General features: G+C 36.3%; 1 protein-coding gene across 2 annotated transcripts in view; it reads right to left on the reverse strand.

The window, feature by feature from the left end:
• Window positions 1–27,684, reverse strand: part of BAZ1B (bromodomain adjacent to zinc finger domain 1B) — a 72,773-nt gene that overhangs the window by 18,606 nt on the left and 26,483 nt on the right. For both annotated transcript variants that reach the window (XM_063090124.1, XM_063090123.1), the window contains exons 6-13: window positions 25,566–25,763; window positions 15,460–17,161; window positions 10,818–10,956; window positions 10,155–10,288; window positions 8,821–8,926; window positions 7,840–7,938; window positions 2,682–2,859; window positions 710–892 (exon numbers count right to left, since the gene is read on the reverse strand). In XM_063090124.1, the coding sequence (XP_062946194.1) occupies window positions 710–892; window positions 2,682–2,859; window positions 7,840–7,938; window positions 8,821–8,926; window positions 10,155–10,288; window positions 10,818–10,956; window positions 15,460–17,161; window positions 25,566–25,763 (2,739 nt within the window). The remainder of the gene's footprint in view (window positions 1–709; window positions 893–2,681; window positions 2,860–7,839; window positions 7,939–8,820; window positions 8,927–10,154; window positions 10,289–10,817; window positions 10,957–15,459; window positions 17,162–25,565; window positions 25,764–27,684) is intronic.

The following is a 27,684-nucleotide window of genomic DNA, read 5'->3' on the forward strand; positions in this document are numbered from 1 at the left end:
ACATTATGTTAAATGAAATAAGCCAGTCACAAAAGGACACATATTGTACGACATCACTTATATGAGGTACCTAGAGTGGTCAAATTCAGAAACAGAAAGAAAACGGTGGTTGCCAGGGGTTGGGGGAGGAAGAAATGGGAAATTAGTGTTTAATGAGCACAATTTCAGTTTGGGAAGATGAAAAAGTTCTGGAGATGGACGGTGGTGATGGTTGCAGAACTACGTGAATGAACATACTTAATGCCACTGAACTATACACATAAAAATGGTAAACTAGAGGTTAGAGATGACTACTGTTCTCTTCCCCCTTCCCTTTTTTTCCTCTTCTAATTACTTTCTTTGGCATTGGATTAATAATGTTGTCTAGCATGTGAATTTAGAATTAACGGTTGATCTACATGAATAAAAAAATCTCTGAATTTTCTGTTATCTTGATTTCTTAGAAAAGGGATAAATTTTGTGTTACATATGATTTACCATAATTTTAAAAAAGAGAATAAAGCTCTAATGGCGGGGAGGTGTGTGCACGCAAACCCACTATGACCATCATCCATAGCCCTACAAGGAGGGCTGTGCTCCACAGACCAGTTTGAAAACCACAAATTTAGTAGTAGGTGACTTTTTACAAATATGCAACACTTGCTCAGGGCATAGTGCTTAATTACACTTTTCTACACAATCATAAACTATATCTGCAATAACTAAATACCTTTGCTTCCTCTGCCATTTTTTTTTCTTCATCTACTTCCTCAGATTTTGCTGAATCTTCGCTTTGGAGTTTTCTTCTCTTTTGCTTGGGAGCCATGAAGCCTTGGAGAAATTTCTTTATGACACTGGCCTGAAGGGCAATCACACACTCACCAAAATCCTTCAGTTTTTCTAATGAAATGACCTACAGGAATTGATTTAAAAACTAGATTGAGAGAAGGCAAGAGAAAGATGAAAGGAGTTCATGCTCAGCTAAATTTAAATCAACCTAGACTTTAAATATCAAAAGGGCCACATAACATTAACTGTATTCCTCAGTTCACTAGATAACTTACGCATTTAAAAGTAGTTGCTACTTCTACGTCCCCAGTGAAAGGACCCACACAGAGTGATGAAACTTCCTCTACTAAAGGGAGTTACACAACTCATTCATTCAATAATTACCAAGTGCCTACTAAGTGCAAACAAGCTACATACAGTCTTAATGAAAAGACAAACAGAAGGAGAATCAAAATTTAATGCCTTTCTGGCTTACTAACTGTATGTCAGGTAATATGCTGTATATACTCCATCTCCTTTAAGTTTCACATCTATTTTATAAATGAGGAAACAGAAACTAAATCAATTCATCAAAATTATGCTCTTAAACACTGCACACTATCTTTTCTGTCACACAAGACATGCCAATTAAAAGATATCATTTTATAGTAACGAAGGAAAAAAAGAAAAAGTGATGATAACCCAATGTCAGCAAGATGCAGTGCTGGATTTGGCAGAGTAGACAATTAATAAATACTTGCTAAATTAAAAAGTAAATGTGTAATATTTAAAACTGGCAGAATGATTCTTCAAAGAATCTTTAAGAACCATAAAGATGTTTAAAACCTTTTCCTAGGAAATATACTAAGAATTTATCACTACACTAATTTAAAAAAATTAGGGGCTGGCTGGTGGCTCACTTGGGAGAGCATGGTGTTGTTAACACTCAAGGTCAAGGGTTCAGATCCCCACACAAGCCAGACACAAACAAAAAACAAACAAAAATTGCACATGTAAGATACATATAAAATTTGCTAATTCTAATAGCATAGAAATAGAAACACAAGGCTAAATAAAAGAGATGAAAAGTATAAACTAGGAAAAATGGGGGGAAAGATACAACCACTCATAAAATATCATACACTATAAAAATACACATGCCATAGTTTATACAAATAACTTGAAAAGACTCAGAAATATTAATATGCCTAGAATTATGTGGACTTTATGATTTAAAACTCAGTAGAATACACTTTATGATAATAATTGATGAATAGTATTTTCCAATCTTCTCTCCACCTTTGATACCTAAACCTATCTCATGTGGGGCATGGGATCTCTTGAACAGTTTTCACCTATCCCACTTACAGGTCCTTCTGAGCGGTAAATGACAGGACTGTAAATGGGCCTTGAAATGTAGCCCACTGAACAGCACGAGCAATGTTCCACATAAATGTAAGAACAGACAAAAGCAGGATCCACAAGCATGTTTCACAATTTAAAGCATGGGCACCACAAGGGAAAGTTATGTTAAATGATATTATATGATGATGGCTTGACAACCAGTTTTCATTCAGGTTAAGAGAAAAGCTCTTTTGGGGGGCTGGCTGGTTAGCTTGAGAGAGTGTGGTGCTGATAGCACCAAGGTCTCAGGTTTGGATCCCCATACTGGCCAGCAGCCAAAAAGAAAAACCAAAGATCTTTTTCAACAAAGGTTCTGAGCCAACTATTAGGTTTTTCTGAATATCAGCAAAAGATGACAACAAATATATATGTAAATAAAAAATTTTTGGTTCCATACATGCCTTAGAAGACAAACTCAAACATATGATTTCCAGGGTCATCTTGGCAAGTCAAGAACAGTACCAGGGAACAATTCCAAATTGAGTTTCCATGAGTAACAGCTTCCAAAGGGTGTTTTCTTATATTCTTACCCGGGATTCAAATTCAGATGTTTCGTCTACATATCCAAGTCCTCCTTTTTGTAATCTTGTTGCGACTTCAATGAGATCACTCCGGAGAAAGTTTAAGAGCTCCTGGTTGCCATCACACGATTTTAGACCCAAATTTGGCTTCCGAGCCAGATGAATAGAGTGGATAATGTCCTGGTACCTAGAAAAGTTGGGACAGGGAAAGAGGGAATAAAGAAACCTTTGAAGATGTTCTTTAAATTTCAATTACTTGAATGACTGTTTTATTTCTAGAAGACTATATTTTAGATCTTTTTCACTTCTCTTTGATGCTTTTTAACAGTCTCATGTTCCTTGCACAAAATTTCAATGTTCTATTATTTCTTGATTCATTCTAAAAATACACTCATTTTATTCTGTATTTGATAATCCCAGTATCTGCAGTATGCTGCTTTTCCTAGCCCTCATTCATAGTGCCTGGTTGTGTATTTAGTGATTCTTTTACCAGGAATTTCTTGGAATTTTATCTGTGGGACTTCTTAGAGGCCTGGTTTGAAGCTGTGCTCCTCCAGAGAGAATGTGCATTATTTGCTTGTGTCAGTTATGAGGAATTGCTACCAGCTGGGACAACTTTAAATCATCTGCTTGGAATTCTTCACAACACCAAGAAACATGAATTCAGTAGGAAATCTATACAAAGACCCTCAGAAGAGTTCACCTTCACACTAAATATTAACTCTTTGAGATCCTAGCAATAAAGACTGCTGTAAGACTCAACCCTGGGTGGGCCATAGCTTCACCATGGGCTTCCTATACCAAAATGAAAACTATATCTCAAGGTCATCTAAGTTGAGTACAAAGCTCCTTTTTGTTTCTTAATAATAAAGGTTTTTAATATTATTTTCCTCTGAGTATAATTTCACTATGTCCCACTAGTTTTCACATGAAGGATTCTCCTTTCATTGCCTTCTGGATACTACAAAAGTTCCCTTTCATTTTCTCCTTCAATCTAAGTGTTATATAGGAATATATTTGACTTAGTAGCAATTAAGCAATTAATTTGGTCATGATTATATAATTTACTTCTAATTTTATTGCAATCTGACTAGAGAAAGTACCTTGAAAGTCTCCACTTTTTAAATTTGTTGAGATTTGTTTTTGTGGCCAAGTATATAATTAATTTTTATAAATGTTCAATGGATATACCAAAAAAAAACTATTTCTTTATGTTTACAATTGCCCTAATCCTTTTGCTCACCTTTTCTCTTATATCTGTCACCAGTTTACATATTTCCTGGTAAACAGCATTTATGTTTTGCAAATTTGAACCTGAAATGGTTGCTGACACATTATCTTATCTCCTTGGCCACCCTCAGAGGAAACAACTCAAATAACCATCAACAAGAGAATGGATAAGTAAATTGGGTCACATTCACTAATACATTATAGACTCACAGAATATTATACAGAAAAGAAAATGGAAATTCAGTTATAAAAAAACATAAATGACTCTTTAGAAAAATAATGCTGAGTAAAAAGCAGTAAGTCACAAACTGCTTGATATCCTTTAAAAAGTTCAAAACAAAGCAAAACAAAACAAGGTTGTTTTGTTAAAATGTTCAGCAAAACACATCAAAAGTATGTTTTGTTTCTAATCCTGTCTGACACTCTCTAATCTTTTAATGGAAGGATTCAATCTATTCCCAATTAGTGAACAGAACTGGTCCTCTCAATCGAACACACATTCCCATCGAATACTTTGACCAAAGAGAAGGAACATGATAGGACTGTATTCCTTTGTGGGTCTGTGTACTATTTTCCTTTGTCTTAATTTGCCTAGACATATTTGTGTTAAGACAACATGATTTTGAATATAATTTTAATTAATTTACACATTAAACAGTGGACTAAAATCAATATGCTATATCTATTATCACTCACAAAAGTCTGGCAATGTTGCAGAGTACATACTGAATGTACTTTCCTTCTTTCTTCAATCAAACCTAAATTCAGCCATTAAAATAAGCATGCAGTCAAAAATCAGAGGTAGCCTTAAACCAAAATCTGGTCCTGGCTTTGATAGAAACGACAGAAAAGGCACTAGCAAATCTAGATGAAGTTGATGTTACTTGTAAACAGAACAGAATTTTTTTTTTTTTTAAAGATATAACTCGGGGAGATCCAATCAAGATGGTGGAATAGACGGTCCACAGCATCACTCTCTCCCACAAATCAACCAATTTATAACTATAAAAATGTAACATCAGCCAAGCCGGGGCCGCTGGAGCTCAGGGGAAGAGGAGGAGAGACCTATGGAGTTCACGAAGGCAGGAGAAACTATGACGAGAGAAAGAAAAAGCTGCTCTGAGCGTTTTGGGCTGCGGCTGCTTTAAGAATCGAGCTGCTGAGCGCATGGAGCAGGAGCCGGCAGAAGCCGCAGCTGTGCCCTTCAGATGGAGTTACTTGGAAGCAGCAGGAGAGAACAGGGCCTTGGCGGCCCCCAGGTCAGCAACACCGCTAATAGGGTTCACGTGGAGCCACGCAGGAGCAAGGAGCCAGAACAGCTGAAAAACGGGAGCCATTCAGAGGCCGGTGAGTCATCGCAAGGGACCAGCGCAGGGCCCGTCCCATGGGAAGTGTTCGGAGCACAAGCGGTGGGAGACGTGCCCACCAGGGGAACACTGGGGCACAGCAAAAACAGCTGATCTGCCCCCCAATCAGCATAGGACCACTCAGAAGAGACTGGTCAGGAATGCAGAATTGCATGGGGTGCAGTTTGATGAAAAAACTCTGGCCCAGATCAGAGATTCTACAGAACACAGATCCACCGGGTCTCTGGAGAGCCAGAAGTACCTATAATATCATCCATTAAGCCCTGAGCTGCACAAAAAGCCTTCCCTAGGGAAACAGCAGCAAAGTAGCAATTTAAACAACCACACAGCTCAAGTACTGGTTCACACAGGAAGTAAACAAAGAACAAAAAATTAGTTCCGGCCCAGGCACACCACCAGCACCTTGGGGCCTGCCTGGGAACTGGAGGCTTGGATCTGGGGATCAGTCCCCACTCCCACTTCCAGGCACACTGCACCAGTGCTTCAGGGCCCACCCAGGGACCTGAGGCAGAAGGGGACTGGATCACCCTCTCATAACCAGGCACACTGAGCCAGCGCCTTGGGGCCCACCCAGGGACCCGGGGAATGGAGTCAGGGACCGGACCTCCCTGCCACAACCAGGCACACCAAGCCAGTGCCTCGGGGCCTGCCACTGTCCTGGGGCATGGAGAAGGGGACTGGACCTCTCTCCCACAACCAGGCACAACATGCCAGCACCTCGGAGCCCACCCGAGAACCCAGGGTATGGTGATAGGGACCGGACCTCCCTCCCACAACCAGGCACAACACACCAGCACCTTGGAGCCAACCCAGGGACCTGAGGCAAGGAGAAGGGGACTGGACCTCTCTCCCACAACCAGGCACACTGCGCCTGTACCTCGGGGCCCACCCAGGGACCCGGGACACGGAGAAGGGGACTGGACCCCTCTCCCACAACCAGACACATGGTGCCAGTGCCTTGGGCCCTGCCCATGGACCAGAGGCATGGAGAAGGGGACCAAACACACCTCACAACCAGGCATATGGCTAGTGCCAAGGAGCATGCCAAAAACAGCATCCCCACACAGGTGGCCCACCACAGCCACCACAATAACCATGGCTGCTGCAAAAGCAGCTAGACGCCACAGCCATAATGCAGATGGTCTGCCAACCACTGGAGTGCATTCACACAAGAAGAGTCACCAGCAGAGACAAAGAAAAGAAGAGGATGTCTCTTTCCACAAAACCCATTTCAGAGTAACAGAAGCATCTGCTCTATGATAATATTGGGGGACCTGATCACATCTCTCAGCATTGGACAGATCATCTAGGCAACAAGTTAACAGAGTAACCATTATTCTTTCAGAAGGAGAGAAGAAATCTAGGGCAATTAGAGGGGGGAGGGGGAGGGAATGAGGGAAGGGTAGAGGTTGTACAAGGGGCAGAAAGAATAATTACAATTTGTAACAATATATATGCTAGTAATACTGATTTAATCAACATATCTCAATGTTCAACCCCCAAAATATGTATAATCGATTGTGATTTAATAAATAATTTTTTTTTAAAAAAAAGATATAACTCATATAACATAAAATTTACCATTTTAAAGCATATACTTCAGTAGTTTTTATGTTGTGGAACTATCACAACTATCTAATTCCAAAACATTTCCATCATCCCAAAGAGTGATGTTTTTCCTCAAAACATTTCCATCACCCCATACATTAGCGGTCATTGCTCCCAATTCACCCTCCACCCCATCCCCTGGCAACCACTACTCTACTTTGCCTCTATAGATTTTCCTATTTTGGATGTTTCAAACAAATGGAATCGTGGTGTTGGTAACACCAAAGTCAAGGGTTTGGATCCTTGTACCAGCCAGCAGCCCAAAAATGAATGAATAAACAAATAAATAAAATTATACAATAGGCAGCCTTTTATGTCTGGCTTCTTTCACTTAGCATATTTTCAAAGTTCACCCATACTGTAGCGTGTATCAGTACTTCATTCCTCATGGCTGAATAATACTCCATTATTTGGATATACCACACTTTGTTTACCCATTCATCAGCTGGTGGCTATTTACGTTATTTCCACCTTTTGGTTATTCTGAATATTGACAGAACACTTTTGAACACCAAAACTATCTGTGACTACATCTGCAAGGCTGCTTAACTACAATGAAGCTCATGGGTTGGTGCGTGGTATGCATTATTCAATGATTAATCCTGCTATCCTGTATATACATGGTTTAAAGGTATAGTTTTCCAAATAAGCATAATGTGAAACAAGAAAATAACAAACAATATGAACATAAAAGTGTTACAGACATTTAAAATTTTGTACTTTGGGGCTGGCTGGTTAGCCAGCCAGTTTCTCGGTTGGTTAGAGCACAGTGTTATAACACCAGTTTTAAGGGTTCAGATCCCTTTATGGGCCAGCTGCCAAAAAAAACCAAACCAAACAAAAAACCAAAGTAAAAAATTGTGTATTTTAATAGCTTTATGGATAAGCAAACAAACAAGCAAAACCTCAGATATTTATATCTAATGCTGAAGAGATGTGAGGAGCAAGATGAAAATCCTTACCTCTTCTCTAGTCTCTCTTTAAGCTGACTTTCTCTTATTCCCTGAGGGTGAAGGCAGTTTAGCAACTCATCCAGTTCCTTCTGACTATCACATAAAAACCTGTAGGAGCAAAACAGATCTGATAACTCTGGAAAAAAAAAAAAATCAAACACTAAGTAAGGGTTCTAGGGATGATGGTAGGAGTTGGGAGAGTAGAATTCCAAATTTGCAGTCTGATATCTAGAAGTAGAATAAATAACTTATTGTTTCCATGAGACCTAACCCTATGACATTGCAGCCAATGTTTCCTATTAAAACACAAAAGGAGATAAATTTTATAAAGTTAATAGGCCCACTTGTCTATATACCTTCAAAGAATAAACCTATATCTAAAACTAAAAGATGAAAGATCATTAAACCAAATGTGATCACAGCTAAAGCAGTTAATGCAATCACAAAGTAGACAGGACCCTCTTAAACCTACCTCCCTGATTAAGAGCAAAATCATATACAAAGGAAGATTAATGGCAATGCAAACACATTCATTCATTAATAAAATTTAATTATTAATGAAATCTATTTTAAATTTGTGTTAATTTATACATTTAGATATACAAACTATAAATAATTAATTACTAATTAACAGATTTTAATGATTTAATAAAAATTAATTAGGAAAAATCCTAAATACTTCTATTCCCAAACAGATTCTAGAGCATTTCTGTTGCTATATAAGATCTATCATACAATATACAGAGTAACATTATTTGAAGGGACAGGGAAGGGAAATAGAATTCTAAACCTTAGAAAAAAACAAGTATCTTCTGACCAAAAAAATTAGGTCTGCTTTTATAGCAATGAGTTTTGGCATCCAAGAAATCAAGTCACACAAAATGTCCTTAATAGGTAATTACTAACTTACTGGTGACACTATATTAAATATTTTCTTCCTTAACATTTAAAAGGAGAAAGAAAGAGCAACCAGATGAATGCTCACATTACCATAGATTCTGTCCTTGTTTTGGTATGGTGGTCTCTACTGCAATTTCTGTTGCTGGTCCGTGTTGTGTGTTCATGCTTGCATTTTTGCCTAAGTTTGCTTTCTTACCTAAGAAAAATTTATGCATTACTTCAAAGATAGTAAATACCCAATTCTTTGTTTCAACCTAAGCAGTACCCAGTGCCAAACCCAAGAATAACACAGATACTGCCTGTTAAATATATCCACCACATGTACAATAAATGCTAATTTCTCTTAAATATCTTATACAAACCATGTTATCTGAGCTATTTTGCTCTATACAGTTGAATAGTTGCACAGTTGAAAATTTAAGATACCACAACTTGGAATGAAGAGGGATGACTAAATAACTTTATATCAAAGCAAACAAAGAATTTATTCCTTTTACATGATGTTAAGAGTAAAGGCACCTGTAGTGAAGAAGAGATAACTAGAACATATAAACTACTATAGACTCATCCCTGGAGGCTTCAAATGTCAAACAGTACAATGAACTTTTTTGTAAATCAGTTCCTATATACTAATACATGAGTTTAATATAGACATATCTCAAGCCAATTTATCAAAGCCTATTTTAGGGCATCACAATCTTTGAGGCCTTACCTAATACTACAATTGGTCCCCAATCCTCTGCCCTTAACCTGTAGCATCTTCCCTGCAATACTAACACATAACCTTGTTTAGTCTTTTCAGTTGGGTAATTTTGAAGAGACACTGCCATTCTAAAACTAGAAAACATAAAACAACATCTATCAGGATGTTCTAGAAATGAAAGGATCTGGATGCCCAAATCTCAGGGGATTATAACCATGTAGACCTGATTTCCCAGGACTGCCACTAGGCTTTCGAAATACATTATAAAATAAAAGTCCCGGGCCGACCCCGTGGCACACTCGGGAGAATGCGGCGCTGGGAGCGCAGCAGCGCTCCTGCCGCGGGTTCGGATCCTATACAGGGATGGCCGGTCACACACACACAAAAATAATAATAATAATAAATAAAAATAAAAGTCCCTCAACGCATTGGAATCTCTCCCAAGTCTGAAGATCCTGACTACACAGTTACTGCCCTCACCCAGATATTTATAAAGTTTACCAAAACTAGATTTTTCTAAGTGACATAATCTACACTTAATATAATTCAACATGAAAACACCTTAAAATCTGAAGTTTTGTGTTATATAAAACAAATTAGTTGTTTTCTTATTTAACAATTTTGTGAGTTTGAAGTTTAGGAGTTTTCCTAAAATAAAGAAAGTCAGTCTTTAATGTTGAGCCTACTTGAGCAGAGTAAAATAACTAGTAGATATACTTACTGCGGGGACAGTAATCCTCATCAAGAGAATCTGCATGGTCTTTGTGGTGATGGTTGAATCGATAGTCGATGCTGTCATGTACCCAGCCTTTTTCTATGAACAATCCTGGAACTTCATCTGAGAAGAGCCAGTATCTACAAATTACAACCACGTATTTATTAATAGGATAATGAACAGATCGGGATTGCAGGGTGATTTTATTGTTGGAGAAGATGACTACAGAGCATTCATAACCATAGGTGAGAGAATTCCTCCGTTGCTCAGAACTCTAGACATACAAATTATAAGGTAAAGGATACCAAAATTTTGGAATCTGATACTCATTTAGTGTATGCAATTTTTATAACTTCTAATATTTCTGTATCTTTAAGTTCCACACAGTCAATGCATTTAAAATATATCACCAAAACCTCTATTTGGATTATGTTTCACCATAATTTAAGTTTCATATTTGTAGTATCTTCAAGGGCAGGAACATGTCTTATTCAACTTTGAAACCGTAGCATTTAGCACAGTTAACATTCAATAAATAAGTGATGAACAATTCTGCTTCCAAACAGAATTGAAAAGCTGAACAGGAAGTCTATTATAAGTACTTTAGAGAGTGTCATAACTAATAACAATAGCCCTACAAGATAACAAAAATTAATTTTAATAACTTACCTATTATGGTTTCGATCTGTACCAATAGGAGTCCTACGCATGACTAGTTTTGCCTTGGCAATTCCTTCCTGGAAAGCCTTCTCAGCAGCTGCTTTGTGCTTCCGTATTCGTTCTTCTTCAGCTTCACGTTCTAGTTTCACTGTTAAAAATAAAGACTTAAATCAGATTTTTTTCCTAATAAATCCAACTCGTACAAATTAGATGAGACATGGAGTAAAAAGTATCTGGTATAAAGTAGATGTTCATCAAATCTTAGTTTCCTTCTCCTAATTCTAATCTGTTATAAGAAATGACATGTAAGTCAGCAGTTTCTATCTTGTCCTCCTATAACTCCTTGAATTTTGTAAAGTCTCAGGTATCAACTCAATGAAAAATATTTTCTCTCCAAAATTTAACTTCCTATTAAGATATTTTAAACAATCCTGAAGAAATGTTCTTAACAGTCCATAAATGGGATTAACTGAAACATCTTCCAACAGGTACAGTCACAAGATCCTCAAAAAGATCAAGATGAATAAAACTAGTAAAATCGTTATTTCAAAATAAAACATATTTCAGTCCTAGGAATTTGACAATAATTCAGCTTAAGAGCCTCAATGACAAGAAAAAATAACTGGGAAAGCAAGGGCAAGAAAGCACTTGTAGATAACAATAATTACTGTACATTGAATACTATTTTCGTAATTTATTCAGCAAGTTACTTACTTGTTAATGACGGGAAAAAATTTTAATTTATTTCTGATCATTCTAACTCTATTTAGACAGAAATTTCTCTCAACAACAAAAAAAGGGGAGAGGCTAGCCATTTAGCTCAGGTGGTTAGAGTGTGGTGCTAATAACACCATGGTCCAGGACTCAATCCCTATACTAGCCAACCACCCAAAAAAAAAAAAAAAAAAAAAAAAGGAAAGAAAAGGAAAGGAAAGGAATTTCCCTCAACAACAAAAGCCCAGTAATCTTGCCTTCTGAGTTTAGATTTTTTCATAACTGTCTCAAACTCTGATACTGTAAAGTACAGAACACTATTTACCATGCCAGAATTGTTAACCTTATTCCTCCATTAAAGATAACATGTACAGTATGGTGAGAATCTGGACAATGCATCTGTCTAAGGATGTTACTTTAAAAAATTAAGACAAATCCCATTTATTTCAAACATGGAATCTGTTACTTTAATAAACAGGTCTCTAGCCTGAATGGAACTGTATGTTTGCAACAATGGTTACAGCAGAGAACAATGCAAAAGTAAATGATAAAAAGAGACATAGAGCAACAGCTGAATCACAAGCTTATTTTCCTGAGGCTGCAAACAAACAAAAACAAACCAACTTAGGGCAAGTCACCAACAGAAGACCAAATTTAGTTTCAGAAGATACAGCACTGAACTAGATATCCAAAGACCTAAACTCTAATTCAAATGCTGACTACGGCATAATATTAATATTGTGTCCTTTGTTTCTCAACAAATAATAGACTGTCATTTGCCTTTCCTTTCTCCTATGCTAAGATAAATATAACACACGGAAATACTTCAGAAACTCAAGAAGAAATTACTACATTTCAGTTAAAACACAGTTGCACTGTGACATATATAAAGTTAATCTACATGCTACTTTATTTGAAATGCAGTTATACTTTCATTATAGGTCTTTAAAACTGAAAAGTACATATTATATACACATATACACAGTATGCATATAAATGTGTAAAAATATTTCAAAGTCCTTAAGTAATATAAACTTAAATATTTTTAAAAGAACATGTTTTCTAATAAAAGAACTACCCAAGTAACAAGGTCATATGACTTAACCTAAAATCTAACACACAAGACTATTCCTAGGTATGTATATGTCTAATACTCAGCATCCAACTTTGACAAATAAATGGTATTTATCATCATCATTAAAGACAAAAAAACTACAGGAAAAACCTGAACTTTTCTTAGTAAATTTATTGCTGATAATGGAATGGGTACAGCAATTCTGAAACTAATTTTGTATACATTGTAAGACTGATCCAATAAGTGAATATTGGTATTAATGGGTGCCAGTGTTCTCATGATGCAAGGGATATACAAATATGAAATAGGGCAAACAAAGAACTCTTGGATGTCAACATTTACTTAGGAATAAATTTAACAAAAGTACAAACTTTATACTCTGAAAACTATAAATCATTAATAGAAATTAAAGAAGATCTGTATAAATGAAAAACATCTCATGTTCATGGATCAGAAGATATAACATCGTTATGATGGCAATACTCCCAAAATTGATTTACAAAATTGATCCAAATTTGAATCTAGAGATTTAACACAATCTCTATCAGAATCCCAGTTGGCTTTTTGGTAAAAATTGACAAGCTAATTCTAAAATTCATATGGAATTGCAGAGACCCAGAATATCCAAAACAATCTTTAAAAAAGAATAAGTTGGAAGACTCATATTTCTCCATTTCAAAACTTAACTACAAAGCAAAGTGATCAAGATGGTGTGGTACTAGCATTAAGACAGACATATAGATAAATGGAATACAATCAGATGCCAGAAATAAACTGATGTGTCTATAGTTGAATGATTTTTGACAAGGGCACCAAGGCAATTCAATAGGAAAAGAACAGACTTTTCAACAAATGATACTGGGACAACTGAATAGCCACGTGCAAAAGACTAAAGTTGGACCCTTACCTTATGCCATATGTAAAAATTAACTCAAAATGAATCAAAGACCTGAATGTAAGAGTTAAACTATAAAACTTTTAAAAGAAAACATAGGGATAAATCTTCATGACCTTAGGTTTAGCAATGAATTCTTAGATATAACACCAAATCTAAGAGCATCAAAAGAAAGAATATATAAATTGGACATCACAAAAATTAAAAACTTTTGTGCTTCACAGGACACTATCAAGAAAGTAAAAAGACAACTTAACTCACAAAATGACTGAAAATATTTATAGATCATGTATCTGTTAAGAGAGTTATATCTAGAACATATAAAGAACTCTTACAATGAAATAAAAAAGACAGCCCGAATGTATAATGGACAAAAGATATGAATTAACATTTCTCCAAAGATTACAAATGGCCAAAAGGCACAGGAAAAGATGCTCAACAACATTAGTCATTAAGGAAATGTAAATCAAAACCACCATGAGATACCAATTCAAACCACTAGGATGGCTCTAACCAAAAAGTCAAATAACAAGTGTTGGTGAGGATGTGGAGAAATCAGAACCCTCATACACTGCTGGTGGAAATATAAAGTTGTGCAGCTACTTTGAAAAACAGTCTGGCAGTTCCTCAAATGGTTAAACATGACCATGTGACCCAGCAATTCCATTCCTAGGTATTTACCTAAGAGAAATAAAAACATATGTCCACAGAAAAACTTGTATACAAATGTTTATAGCAGCATTACTCATGTTAGTCAAAAGGCAGAAACAACCAAAACGTCCATCAACTGATAACTGATAAACAAAATGTGGTATATCCTCAAAATGGAATATTATTCACCCATAAAAGGAACGAAGTACTGATACATGCTACAACATGGATGAACCCTGAAAACATTAATCTAAGTGAAAGAACCAGACATAAAAGGCCATATACTGTATGATTGCATTATATGAAATATCCAGAATAGATAAATCCATAGAGAGAAAGCAGATTGATGGTTGCCAGGGGCTGGGGACAGAAAAGAGTGACTTTTGGAGTTTCTTTTGGGATGATGAAAATGTTTTGGAACTAGACAGAGGTGGTCTTTTGTGACTGGCTTCTTTCACTTAGCATATAATGTTTTCAAAGTTCATCCATGAAACACTAAGATAAGTGAAAGAAGACAATCACGAAAGACTACGTATTTATGATTCCATTTATTAAAAACATCTAGCATTGGCAAATGCACAGAGACAAAATAGATTCATGGTTACTTAGGGCTGTAGAGGACGAGCAGATGAGCTGATGATAGCTAAAGGGTATGGGGTTTCTTTATAAGGTGAAGAAAATGTTATAAAATAGACTGTGGCAATGGTTGCATGTATTTGTGAATATATTTAAAAACACTGAACTGTACACAACAAATGAATGAATTGTATGGTATGTGGGGTATTTCTTAATAAAGCTGTTGTTAAAAAGTTCAGATCTGATGGTGCCATTAAAGCCCCCAAATTTTAAGTTCTTAAATCTTGATAAGGGAAGGATTACTATCCCTTGATTGGCGACTATGCTAGGGGCTTCAAATACCTTGTCATTCAATTGTTACAACAATCTTACCAAGAATATGAGGAAAATGAGGCATGGATAAGTAACTTGCCCAAAGGAATATAGCTACATCAGAGCTAGGATTTAAACCCAGATCAGCAACTCACAAGTTATATGTTGCTTGCACTATGCCTATTTGTGATTTGGTCCTTTACTATACCCACAAAAGATGCCAGCCAACATCACATTAACTTACCGGTAACGGCAAAATGGTAGCCCAAACACTCCTAATTTAATATTATGTACTTAGTAAGTGCTGGGTTATTACATACAGAAATAAACAGTTTCGATAAATAGAGACCCTACTACTATCTTACTAATTTCCTTTCCTCTACTATCTTCTAAAGGGCTTTCCCTTTTCTCTCAGTATGAAATTTTACCTTTCATTTCTCTTTCCTGGATTTCCCGTTCCTTCTTAGCTTGAATGGCAAGCAGCCTTCTGCTCTTCACAGCACTAATCATGTCTTCAGCCTCCATATCTACTTGGGGCTCAAACTTCACAATCTCTTTTTTCCTATCAGTTTTGCCCAACCCATTCTCCTCTTTTCCATTTTCTTTATTTCTGGCTTCCATTTCTTTCCGTTTCTGTTTCTCTGCTCTCTTCTTATCATTTTCTTCCTTCAACACAGCAAGACGCTCCTTCCACAACTCTGCAGACATCTGCTGTCTGGTCTCCATGTGATCTTGCACTGAGTATGTCATGAGGATCCGGTGGCACAGAGCTGTCAAGATCTGTAGCTTCTCTTCTGAGGTTAACTCAAAAAATTCAGAGGTCTCCAGCTTCTCTAGGAACTCATCTTGTACCTCATTGTCCTCAAATGGCACTGAATCTTTATTGTCATCTGTGTCTGAGCCCTCGCTTTCCTCCTGAACATCAGATCTACGCAAGCAGAGCCGTACCAGCTCTGAAACAGAATGCAAAGTCAAAGGGATTTCTGACAGCTTCATTCCCAATTCACCATAGTCTTCGGCTATTTCATCTTGTAGTAAGGTCTGTAAGAGAATGACCAACACTCTGTTCAGATACAAAAAGCCACCCTTATCTGCACTCAAGGCTTCCATAAGGGACACAGCAGTAATAGGATACTGAGCATCTGGTAAGAGTAGTCCAGAATAACAGCTTAAGAACTCCACCACCATGGCCACATCCCCAAAGAGTGTGTTGGGCAGTCCTTCAGGGGTATCCACCAATCTAAATGCTGGAAGGTTTTTACCAGTTAACTCTTGGTCCTCATACCGCTTCTGTTTTTCTAATTTCTCAAGCATTTCTTTCTCTCTCCGCTCTTTGGCTTTTTCCTTCAACTTTTCTTTCAGCTCCTCTCGTTTCTTTTTCAAATATTCTTTCCGCTGCTCTTCAGACATGGAAGCCCACCTCTTTTTGTGCTCTAGAAGCTCATAGCGTTTTTGAACAATACTTCGCAATTCTTCTGGGAGACGAGCTCTATCTTCACTAGAGAGAAGACGAGCTGTTTTGGAGATAACACAGGACAGGGCACTCTTCTTGTCCTCTCTGTCTTTGTTTTCTTTGTAGTAGGCAATGAGGTGTAGGGCAGCAGGAGGCAGATGTTTATGAGGTTTACTAGAGGACCTAGGTGTACCCCCAGAATTCCGTGGGCCTCGTGTCATCTTCTGAGTACCTTTCGCCATATCCAACAAAGTCATCTGCTTCATTTTGGTTTTAGGAGTCTTCAATCCCTTTTTGGGAGATTTGGAATTCCCTGTGGATTTCTGTCCATTCAGGATGCCTTTGCTTCTGCCCTTTGTCTTCAAAGGTTTGTCACTGTGTTTCCCTGGTTTCTTGGCAGGTGCGCCTTTCTTAGGAATGTGAAAGTTAGCATGTAGCTTGTTGGGTGACATCATCTTCATCATTTCTTCCAGATGTTCTTCTGGAGATCTGGAATTCTTTGAGTTCTTCATTTTGAGTGGCGAGCCATTCAATGATTTTTTCAAGTGTACATGACACCATAACTTAGGATTTAGTGGTGAATTCAGAGAAGAGTTGTCCGTCTTGGATTTCTTTGAGGGCTTCCTGTCTGGAGATCCAGTATTCTTCCTCTTAGTAGAAGGGTTGAGAGTCATGTACTAGAATTTAAGAATAGGAGCAAAATTAATTTTAAAAGCTAAATCACAGCAATATTTAAGCATCTTAAAGGCCCTCTTCCCCAGCTATTCAAGTATAGCTACATATTCATTTCTCTTCATAAACACCATGTCCCTGTGTCCCTGAAAAAAATCAAAGACGTGAATGTTAATGTGTCTGCCATATTAATACAAAATTCTCTTGGTATCCAGACTTAAAAATTTATGCTCTGATATTAGACATTTTTTGCTATGTAAGTAGTCCTGTTTATACATACATTAGTGGTTCCTAAATATCTTAATGAAATCTGTGAAACCTTTTGCCAGAAACAACACTCAAAACTATGCATGCAATTTCAGAGAGTCCATCCATGGATCCCAAACTGAAGATACCTGATCCAGATAATGGCAATATCTAAGGAGTTTAAAAGTATTCCTCTTGAAATAGGACTGGATTTTCATCCTTTAAACTTTTGTTGCAGTTCAGGGCATTCTATACTTTTAAGTAGAAACTATACTATTTAAATATTTTTGTCCAAATTCAGATGCATATTTTCATATTAAAAGTATCAGTGATCCAGGGACTGGACCCTCCTCCCACAACCAGGCACACCGCCAGCGCCAAGGAGCATGCTGAAAACATCATCTCCATGTGGGTTGGTCCACCACAGCCACCACAGTAACCATGGCTGCCATGAAAGTGGCTAGACATCACAACCACCACACAGATGGTCCGCCAGCCACTGGAGTACATTGACACCAGGAGAGTCACCAGCAGAGACCAATGAAAAGAAGAGGATGTCTCTCTCCACAAAGCCCATTCCATAGTGACAGAAAAAGCATCTGCTCTATGATAACACTGGGGAACCTGAACACACCTGTCAACATTGGACAGCTCATCTAGGCAGCAAATCAACAGAGTAAACATTACTCTTTCAGAGGAAGAGAAGAAATCTAGGGTTATCAGTGATGGGAGGGGGGAAGGAGAGGGGAATAGGGAGAGATTGGACAAGGGGCATAAAGAATAAGTACACTTTGTAACGATATACATACTAGTAATATTGATTTGATCAACATATGTCAACACTGAATCCCAAAAATATATATAATCAATTATGATTCAATAAATAAATAAATAAATAAAATTATCAGTGAGGATAACATCAACACTGCTCATAGATATGGAAACCTCCTGACCCTGGCCTGCTGGTTCTCAAACTTTTCTTTTTCCTCCCCCATACCTCAAGAACTCATTTCCATGAAAACATTATTACCTATAAGCTCTCTAAATTCTCATTAATTTCATACAATTCTCTCTCTGAACATCCTCTCTTATCTTTCACATTCACTCCCTCTAGTGCCCCAATTCTACAATCCTTCAATCTCACCAGGACCTTAAATCCATTAACTTTATCACATGTTCACAACCCTCACATCTTTGTCCTTCTTTACACAGATTAAATTCTATTCAATCATTATAATCAATCTCACATAAACCTACAGTTCCCCTAGTCTCTCTTGTTCTATTCTATATGCTTGGAAAAACCATAACTCTGATTAACTCATACTCTATCTACTCCTGGCCTTCACATGGTCAGCTTACATATGGCTACACTAAAAGATACGACAGTGAGTGATCTCACTTTAAATTCACTGCCTGTTACCTCAAATGGGTCCTGAACCCCACCCAGCAATCACAATATATTCCCTGGGTCCATTCGCTTTCCCACTCTCCTAGATACACATCTTCTCCTGCCTCCTCAAACCTCCTACGCCTAATCTCCATCACATAGAATACGTTAATAGAATAGAACCCACACCATTTATCATAATACATACCACTGTTTCTCAGTTTAAACGTGTATTTTAAAAAAAGCCAAAAAACAGATTTTAATGCTTTAAAGAATATAATTATAAAGAAAAAAGCATGGCAGCTAAAATTCAAACTAAATGAAATAACCAAGCAATGCAAAAATACGGCCCATTTCAGAAAAAAAAAATGTTGCTAAAGTGATTAGGAGAAAGACTGGGTAATCTCTAGAATACTTGATTTCTATTACCAAAAGCAGCTAAGCACATTGATGGTACTCAGAGATTTGATGAGTTAACTTTTGGATTTTCAATGGAGGAGACCAACTTGAGAAGAGCAACATGTAAAGAAGCAGTCTTGAGTCAGCAGGTAGGACAGGCTAGTGTAAGATGTAACTGCAGGCAAGAAAACAGAGGCCCCTGAATATGAAATTATGAGTCCCTAAAAAAAAGGATACAGGGAAATGGCTAAGGTGAAATATATCCCAGAGGTAACAGAGAACACCTATGCTCTTGTTAGGAGTAAAGTAAACAGGTTTAGTAAAATTTAATAAGTTGTACTACAATGCCAGTTAAGATTTCAGCATTAAGGATAAATCATCAGAAAAGCAAACTCACAGAACCAAGGCAACAGAGGTAGAAATACAGTCTCCAGTGAATGAGTAGACTGTACTATAAGGACAACCTGCTGTTTAAGAATTACAAGCAATTGCAGGTTAGTGTTCCTCTGGCTGTTTTTTGTTGCCTGATTAAAACCGGATATTTTGTTCCCCAATAATCATCCTTAGGATGGGCTGACAAAAGAGATTTTATAGATCTACAGAATACAAACTCTTCCATGACTCAAGGGATACTTTCCCAGATATAGAATTTACCAGTTCTAGTTCCCCAGAACTAAATTTCAAAATGTTAAAAAAAAAAAAAAAAAAAAAAAAAGCAAAGATAACCTACTTAAGATTCCATTCCCCTCATGGACAATAATACTACCAGTACTCCAAAAAGAAGAAAGTTTCAGAGACCATTCTGCAAATCACAGAACAAGACTCATCACTATGCTGGCAGGAAGAAAAACAAATGTGTGTCCCAAAAGCTAATCATCCTCTTCAGCTAGGGTTGGAAAATCTTCAGAGTATAGACACATAGATGATTACTTTTTCTAATGCTCAGAATAACAGGTACATAAAGTTATCCTAAAATGAAATTTATCACTAAAAAGGAGACTAATGTGAGACTAAGTTTCATTTTTAGCATTTTAAGTAAATATCTTTTAATAAGGTCTATTATAACTGGGACACTTCTTAATTTACTGATTATATTTCTGTTTTAAAAAAATCATTCAAACTTCACATAAGGTTCTTTATTTTTTTTTTTTTTTTTTTTTATTTTTAAAGATGACCGGTAAGGGGATCTTAACCCTTGACTTGGTATTGTCAGCACCACGCTCACCCAGTGAGCAACCGGCCATCCCTATATGGGATCCGAACCCACGGCCTTGGTGTTATCAGCACCACACTCTCCCGAGTGAGCCACGGGCCGGCCCGCACATAAGGTTCTTTAAACTTCTTACACTTAGAAGCACAGCATTAAAAACTGATTAGAGGATGAGGTGGGATGGCTTATCCACAAGTGTCCAGAAACCATTTTTATTTATAAGGTATGTTTTTGTGCCAAGCCACACCATATAATTTTTTTTCTTAAAAATGAAAAAAATGAACTCACCCAACCCCCTCCCAACAAGCCAGCTCCCCTCGTAAGCAGTCCTTCAGTAACTGGATCATCTCAGCATAGGGCATGCTGGGTAGGCACAGCCAAATGGGAGCCAGCATGGCTGGACTCAAGGGGATCTGAAAAAGTATAAAACCACTTATGTGCTAAGGGTCTCCCCTACCCTCCACTCAGCACAATTAATCTACTAGACTAGTGTATAGGGAAGAAAAAGAGAAGAACAGACACCCGAATTAGCAGTATCATAATTTTTTTGGCACAGGCTATTCCTAATTGCTAAATGGGAAAAAATATTTATGAATGTCTCAGCAACATGGGAGGCTGAAAGGAAAATGGTGTACACAATTCTACATTTGTTCCCGTCATCTGGAACATACCACCACCACAAATATCTGTCTAAAGAAAGTCATTTTTCTTGGTAAAAATAAGATAAAAATAAGTTATTTGTAGCAGCTCATTCAGATGCTGAATTAAACTTAATAAGCAGTATAATCTAAATAGCAAAACCCTAAATTAGAAAAACTTTGGTAATCTGTATTCTAATTCTTATTTCAATCTTCTCACTGACCCAAGTGTTTTGAAAAAATTATATATATATATATATATATATATATATATTTTTTTTTTTTTTTTTTTTTTTTTTTTAAAGATGACCAGTAAGGGGATCTTAACCCTTGGCTTGGTGTTATTAGCACCTCACTCTCCCAGGTGAGTCACGGGCCCGGCCCCGAAAATAATATATATTTTAAATGTACTTCTGCTCTAGTCTCCAACTCACAAACTAAAGAGTTAAAATTTATTTTTAATAAAACCTCGGGACTATGAACACTGACATCATTTATTAGGACAAGTAAGGAATATGTTTTAAAATATCCAATATCATTAGTAATGAGACAAAATTACATCATGTGCATTCTGATATGATCCACTGAGAATACACCAATTCTATCGTATTTTTCCCAAATATTTATAACCTGAATGTTATCATAAGGAAAGAAACCCAAATCACAGATCATTCTACAAAATAACTGGCTTGTATTATTAAAAGTTGTCAAAATTTTGAAACACAAAGAAATGCTGAGGGCTGTGCAGATTAAGAGACCAAAGAGACCAATAAATGCAACATATAACACATTGGATCTTATTAAAACCAAAACAAAAATTTTGTGGGGCTAAGGAACATTATTGTACAATTGGCAAAATCTGACCAAGAATTATAGATTAGATAATATTGTTTCAATGTTAATTTCCTGATTTTGATAACTGTACTACAGTTATATTAGAAAACATCCTTGTTTTTAAGAAATACATATTCAATATTTTGTAAAAGGGCATCCCATCTTGCAACTTACTTGGCTCAGAAAAAAAAAATAATTTGTGTGTGTGGTATGTGTGTAAGGAGAGAAAATGCTAAAGCAAAACATTGTAAATGTTAACTTTTGAGGAATCTAATTGAATACACAGAAAAAAACTTTAATACGTTTTTTTTTGTTTTTTTTTTTTTTTTAAATAAGTTTTCTTTCTTTTTTTTTTTTTTGGCAGCTGGCTGGTATGGGGAACAAACCCTTGACCTTGGTGTTACAAGGCTGTGCTCTAACCAACTGAGCTTACTGGTCAGCCCCATGGAAATTCCTTATAGTATTCTGTCAGGTTTTCTGTATGAAGTTATTACAAAATAAAATGTTTTATGAACAATGCTAAATTAGTCCAAATTGTTTCAGGATTCCAAATGTCTTAAAAAGTGTTCCTTTCTCCTGTACTAGGCTATATCAGTCTAAAACAAAAGTTTCAACATTATGGAGAGACTAACAAAACTAAAGCTGCAATGTATTACAAGAGGGAAATAGGCTACTAGATGGCAGATTTCATCTTCGATGACTTATCTTACCATCTAATTGCCTTGTAAGTCATTCTTCCAAGTCATTAGGCATTCAAGAAAAATTTGCTAGCCCTAAAACCCAACTGTCAGTGGAATTTTTCTCCTCAACAAATGGAACTTCTTCAAGGAATGAATTAAACAGCCATGTAACTATTATATGCAATGTACTATGCTAAACATCACAAGATGTAAATGAGAAAGATAAACGATCACAAACACACCCTCATCATCATCACACTAGGCCCTACTCAGGTAACACTCTGAAATTCCTATATTTCTAAGTAATTTCCCTCTCTCCCACCTAAGCTCCCCCCTCCCCATCAGTCCTTTCCTAAAACTACCGCTCAGGACTTGCTTCCTCTCTCCAGGCCTTGACTCTCTCTAAGTAAATATATTTGGTACCCTGGTAGAACACCAACGAAGAGACAGAGAAAATATCCCATGCCTTTAGGAAGAACGGGTCATATGTGATCAACTTTAATCCTCGACACATTATTTTAAATTCCCTTTGGATGATGAAAGAATACAAAGCACTGTTTTATGGTCTACTTATCTGTGCTCTTTGTGATGTTCTACTGTGGCTGAGATGCCAAAAGTCCTTTAAGAAAACTAATTTCACAAAAAAAGAAAACCACAGCTTATATGTAAAACATAGGAGACCATCAGTGAAATGTCAAACATTTAGTAGTGGGAAATAAATTATTGTGTAAGGTGGAGAAAACAGATAATAAAGATATACCCTTAATTTTGTAGACGTATTTTACATGAGACTTCATTTATCTTACTTTTTTTTTTTGTCTTTTTCATGACCGGCACTCAGCCAGTGAGTGCACCGGCCATTCCTATATAGGATCCAAACCTGCGGAGGGAGCGTCACTGCGCTCGCAGCGCTGCACCCTCCCGAGTGCGCCATGGGGTCGGCCCGAATCTCTGCCTTTTTACAGTAGTTTAGTCTAAGCAATCTTCTATTTCCTAGTCTCAATCTGAAGTATAGCTGAATTACATGAAATAATTTAAGCCCTCATTAGAAATTTTGAGAATAGCTGATTCCTTCCAAAACTGTCTTTCAAGATATAAGTTCCTGAAATTCCAGTCCCTGGCTCCAACAAAAAGTATGGATCAGCTTTTTTGTCCTAATAAACCTGAAAGACCCTTTACCCATAAATAATAGTCCTTCATGTTATTCACATACTTGAATCATTAAACTAAAATACATAAAAGACAGCTATAAGATTTAAAAAGAGAAAAATAATTAAGGGCTCAAGTCATCCAAAGAGTCTAAAACCCATTCAGTAATGATTTAATATAGGGTTCTCATATCGTTAAGACAGCAATCTCGTGTGATATCCAGACTGTTGTGTCATGGTTCCACAACTTCATGGCAATAAAAGGACAGTGAGCTCAAAATTCCCCTCAGTAAATAAAAATATTTAAGAAAAAAAATTAGGTTTACTCTAGTTCCATGGAAAATTTAGTCCTACCTTAGAAAAGGCCAATTAATTCCTAAAATTTTCTTTTTAATAAGCAAATAATGAAAATTTAAAGGGCAGATAATGTTTAATCTTGCTAGTCTAGAATAAGAAAATCTGCTAAATGCTAAACTGTGGTTGGAGGTCTTTACCAATGTTCTGGAGAAATAAAACTATTTTTCAGTATACTTTTGTCAGCATTATCAGTCTAAGATAATTGACGTAATTTAGTTGTTATGACTTAAGATGTCCTTATTTTTTCATAATTGAAAGGAAAGGGGGGAAAAAGAAATCCTGAAAGTCTGACATAATTTTCATGGATTTTTCATGGATAATTTTCATGGCCCTTTCCTGGTCTTATTCTGGCCTAGAGACAAAGATGAAAATATCAGCGAGTATGCTGATAATTTACCAGCAAAAAAGCATAAGTACTCTCAAAATCTACATTTAAAAAAAAAATTTATTGGAGAAACTCTGAGATGGAAAAGACAATGAGAAATCCTAGGCCAATGTCTTGGCTCTTGTCATTCACTTTCTGTTGGTTCTAATTAGACTAGGCCTCAGATTTCCCATCTATAAAATAAAACTAACTTGTACAAGTACACCATACGACTTCAAAAAAATGTTCTGAAGGGCCTGCCCGTGGCTCACTTGGGAGAGTGTGGTGCTGATAACACCAAGGCCCCGGGTTCGGATCCCATATAGGGATGGCCGGTTCGCTCACTGGCTGAGCGTGGTGCTGACAACACCAAGTCAAGGGTTAAGATCCCCTTACCGGTCATCTTTTTAAAAAAATTTAAAAAATAAAAATAAAAAATAAAAAATAAAATGTTCTGAAGATCAAATGAGATGATTAAAGAAAAAAACACACTTGATTGTTCTCAAGAGGGAAATGATAGGTTTTCTACTAACCTGTCACAGAAAGTAATACTCATTCCAGGTTCTTTCCAAGGCTGCCAATATATTTGATCATCTTGTTTGACATACAAAATCAGTTTTCATTTTTAGGAATCTACTCACAAAATATTTTTTGTATTTATATCATATCTCATTCCAAAAAGGATTTGAGGGAGTGGGAAGGAAGACACAGCAATCACAACAATTCCTTGATTTCGTTAAGACAAGTGAACAGATATGATGTTGATGGGGGAGAGGGAGGAGAGGAAGGGAAGAAAAGGAGGAATTGGTTATGGGACAGAAAAATCAACTATATTGTTATTGATAAATTAAAAATTTTTTTAAAAAAGGATTTGAGACCAAAAAAAGCACATAATTTTTTTTTTTTTTAATTATGTGACCACAGTAAAAACTAAAACAACTAAGGGAGATATTCAAGGTGGCCTTTCCCCTACCAACTCCACATCACAACCTATATGAAACAGATATATCTGGAAAATTTTTAATTCATTACCTGATGTTAAGAGTTCAAAATGTGCTACAAATCCTATCCTACTAGAGCCACCAGAGAAAATAAACTCATCCGATAGTGTTTTATCCTACTGTCCAAAATTAATAATGACCTTACCTTGTATGGATCAAGTAAAAAGTCACTGAACTTGCTAGGTAGGGAATATTTCTTCACCAATTCATCTTCTACCACCCAAGGTGCATTTTCACCAGTACCAGCTCGTAACGCGTTATGCCGTATAAAGTATCGAAGTATCTCCTTGTTTGGTGGGCGCTCCGTACGAATCAAGCTGTCTGCTGGCACATTGCTGATGATCTAGGTGAAGAAATATAAATAACTCACCACTGGGGTAGAAAGCAATTAACCAATTAGAACAAAAATTTATGTTCTCTCCAGAAAAATCACAATAAAATATGGCTATAAATTACACAGAAGAAAAACTAGAATAATTTTCAGAGACAGAATGTTAATTTAAAGGTATCCCTAGGCAATTTGTCAGTATGTATCAAAGTCTTAAAAGTGTGTATACCCTGTGAATCAGCCATTCCTCTTGTTAAGAATTTTTCTTAGGAAGTAAATGGACAAAGTCATCATCAACTGCTCATAAATAGCAAAAAAAAAAAAAAAAAGGAAGGGGGAGTTTATTACCTAAAGGTATATCAATAAGAAATTGGTTTTTAAAATTAAAATACGGGGGCTGCCCAGTTAGGTCAGTTGGTTAGAGGGTGGTGTTATAACACTAAGGTCAAGGGTTCAAATCCCTGTAACAGCCAGCTGCCCCCAAAAAATAATAAAATGAAAATAAATTAAAATACATACATATAATGGACACTTGCAGTCATTAAAAAAAGTTTCTTGGCTGGCCGGTTAGCTCAGTTGGTTAGAGTACAGCCTTATAACACCAAGGTCATGCGGTCGGATCCCCAAACCAGCCAGCCACCAAAAAGAAAAAAAAAAGAAAAAAGTTTCTCAATCAAGACAAATTCATCAGAATCATCTGGGGTGCTGTTAAAATGCAGATGCTTGTGCATAACCACAAACTTAATGAATCAGAATAATCTCTGGCCATAGAGCTAAGGAATCTGCATGTTTAATAAGTCCCTCTGGTGACTAACATATACATACTACAGTCTAAAAATATTACTTTGGAAGAAAATTTAATGACATTACAGATGTCATTAATGACCATACAGTATGAAAAAAGCAAGTTACAAAATAATATGTATAGAATATTCCTACCTTTAAAAGTCATTTAAGAGCTAACCACCATTAACCACATCTATATTTAACATATATCATCTCTGAGTGTAGGATTAAAGATCATTTTTATTCTTACTTGTTTTTTATCTTCCTATAACCAATATTTACTATCTGTGAACAAAACAGTTTATACTCATCAATAAGAATATGAATGATAATTGGAGAAGTGATTGAGACTCTTTAGCATGTTTTATCTAGCTGCCTTGCTGAATGAGATGTAAGCAACTTAATGAAAAATTTTATTTAACATCCCATTTTCAAATATAAAAAACCTAACAATCCAGCCATATCTTCAGACCACTAACTATAAAACAAATGAGTCAGAATAGAATGAGATTTGTCAATATTCTGAGGAAGGGGAAAAAAAACAATATAAAGAGACAAAAGATTTGGATTATAATCCTTCCCAATTTCATTAACTAAATTAGGAACTTTGAAACTTATTAAGCTTTTCAGCTCTTAACTGTCTCTTCTATAAAACAGTTATATATGAAGACAAATATGCAGCTGCCTTCCACAACCAGTCTCCTACCCCACCTCTTTCCAGTTATAAGAACTAAGATTCTTTACATACAAGTGTATGAGTACCTAAAAGTAATATGCTATATTATTTAGAATCTAAGTTGTAAATTACTCAATGAAGCACATTATTTTATATAAAAAAAACTACAAAAACAAAATTCTTGCCAATTGATTTTAAGATACATCCTGATTCTGAACATGTTAAGAAAAATAAAAACTGAACATCTTAGAAACAATAAAATATAGTACTAATAGTACTAAGTTATTTTAAGAGCATTTACTGTTGTAGGTTATTAGCTTGAAGTTTTACAAGATTCCTTGTAAAAGCAATGATGAGAGCTGATTCAACTTCTGAGTTAAATTATATTACAAATGGCTTGACTTCATCTGGGAAGAGCTATTTCCTTAAGAAGTCTATAACTGCTGGGAACAGATTCTTATTTCTCAAACTGAC

This window comes from Cynocephalus volans, chromosome 3 (genome assembly GCF_027409185.1).
Source record: "Cynocephalus volans isolate mCynVol1 chromosome 3, mCynVol1.pri, whole genome shotgun sequence".
Lineage (NCBI taxonomy): Eukaryota > Metazoa > Chordata > Mammalia > Dermoptera > Cynocephalidae > Cynocephalus > Cynocephalus volans.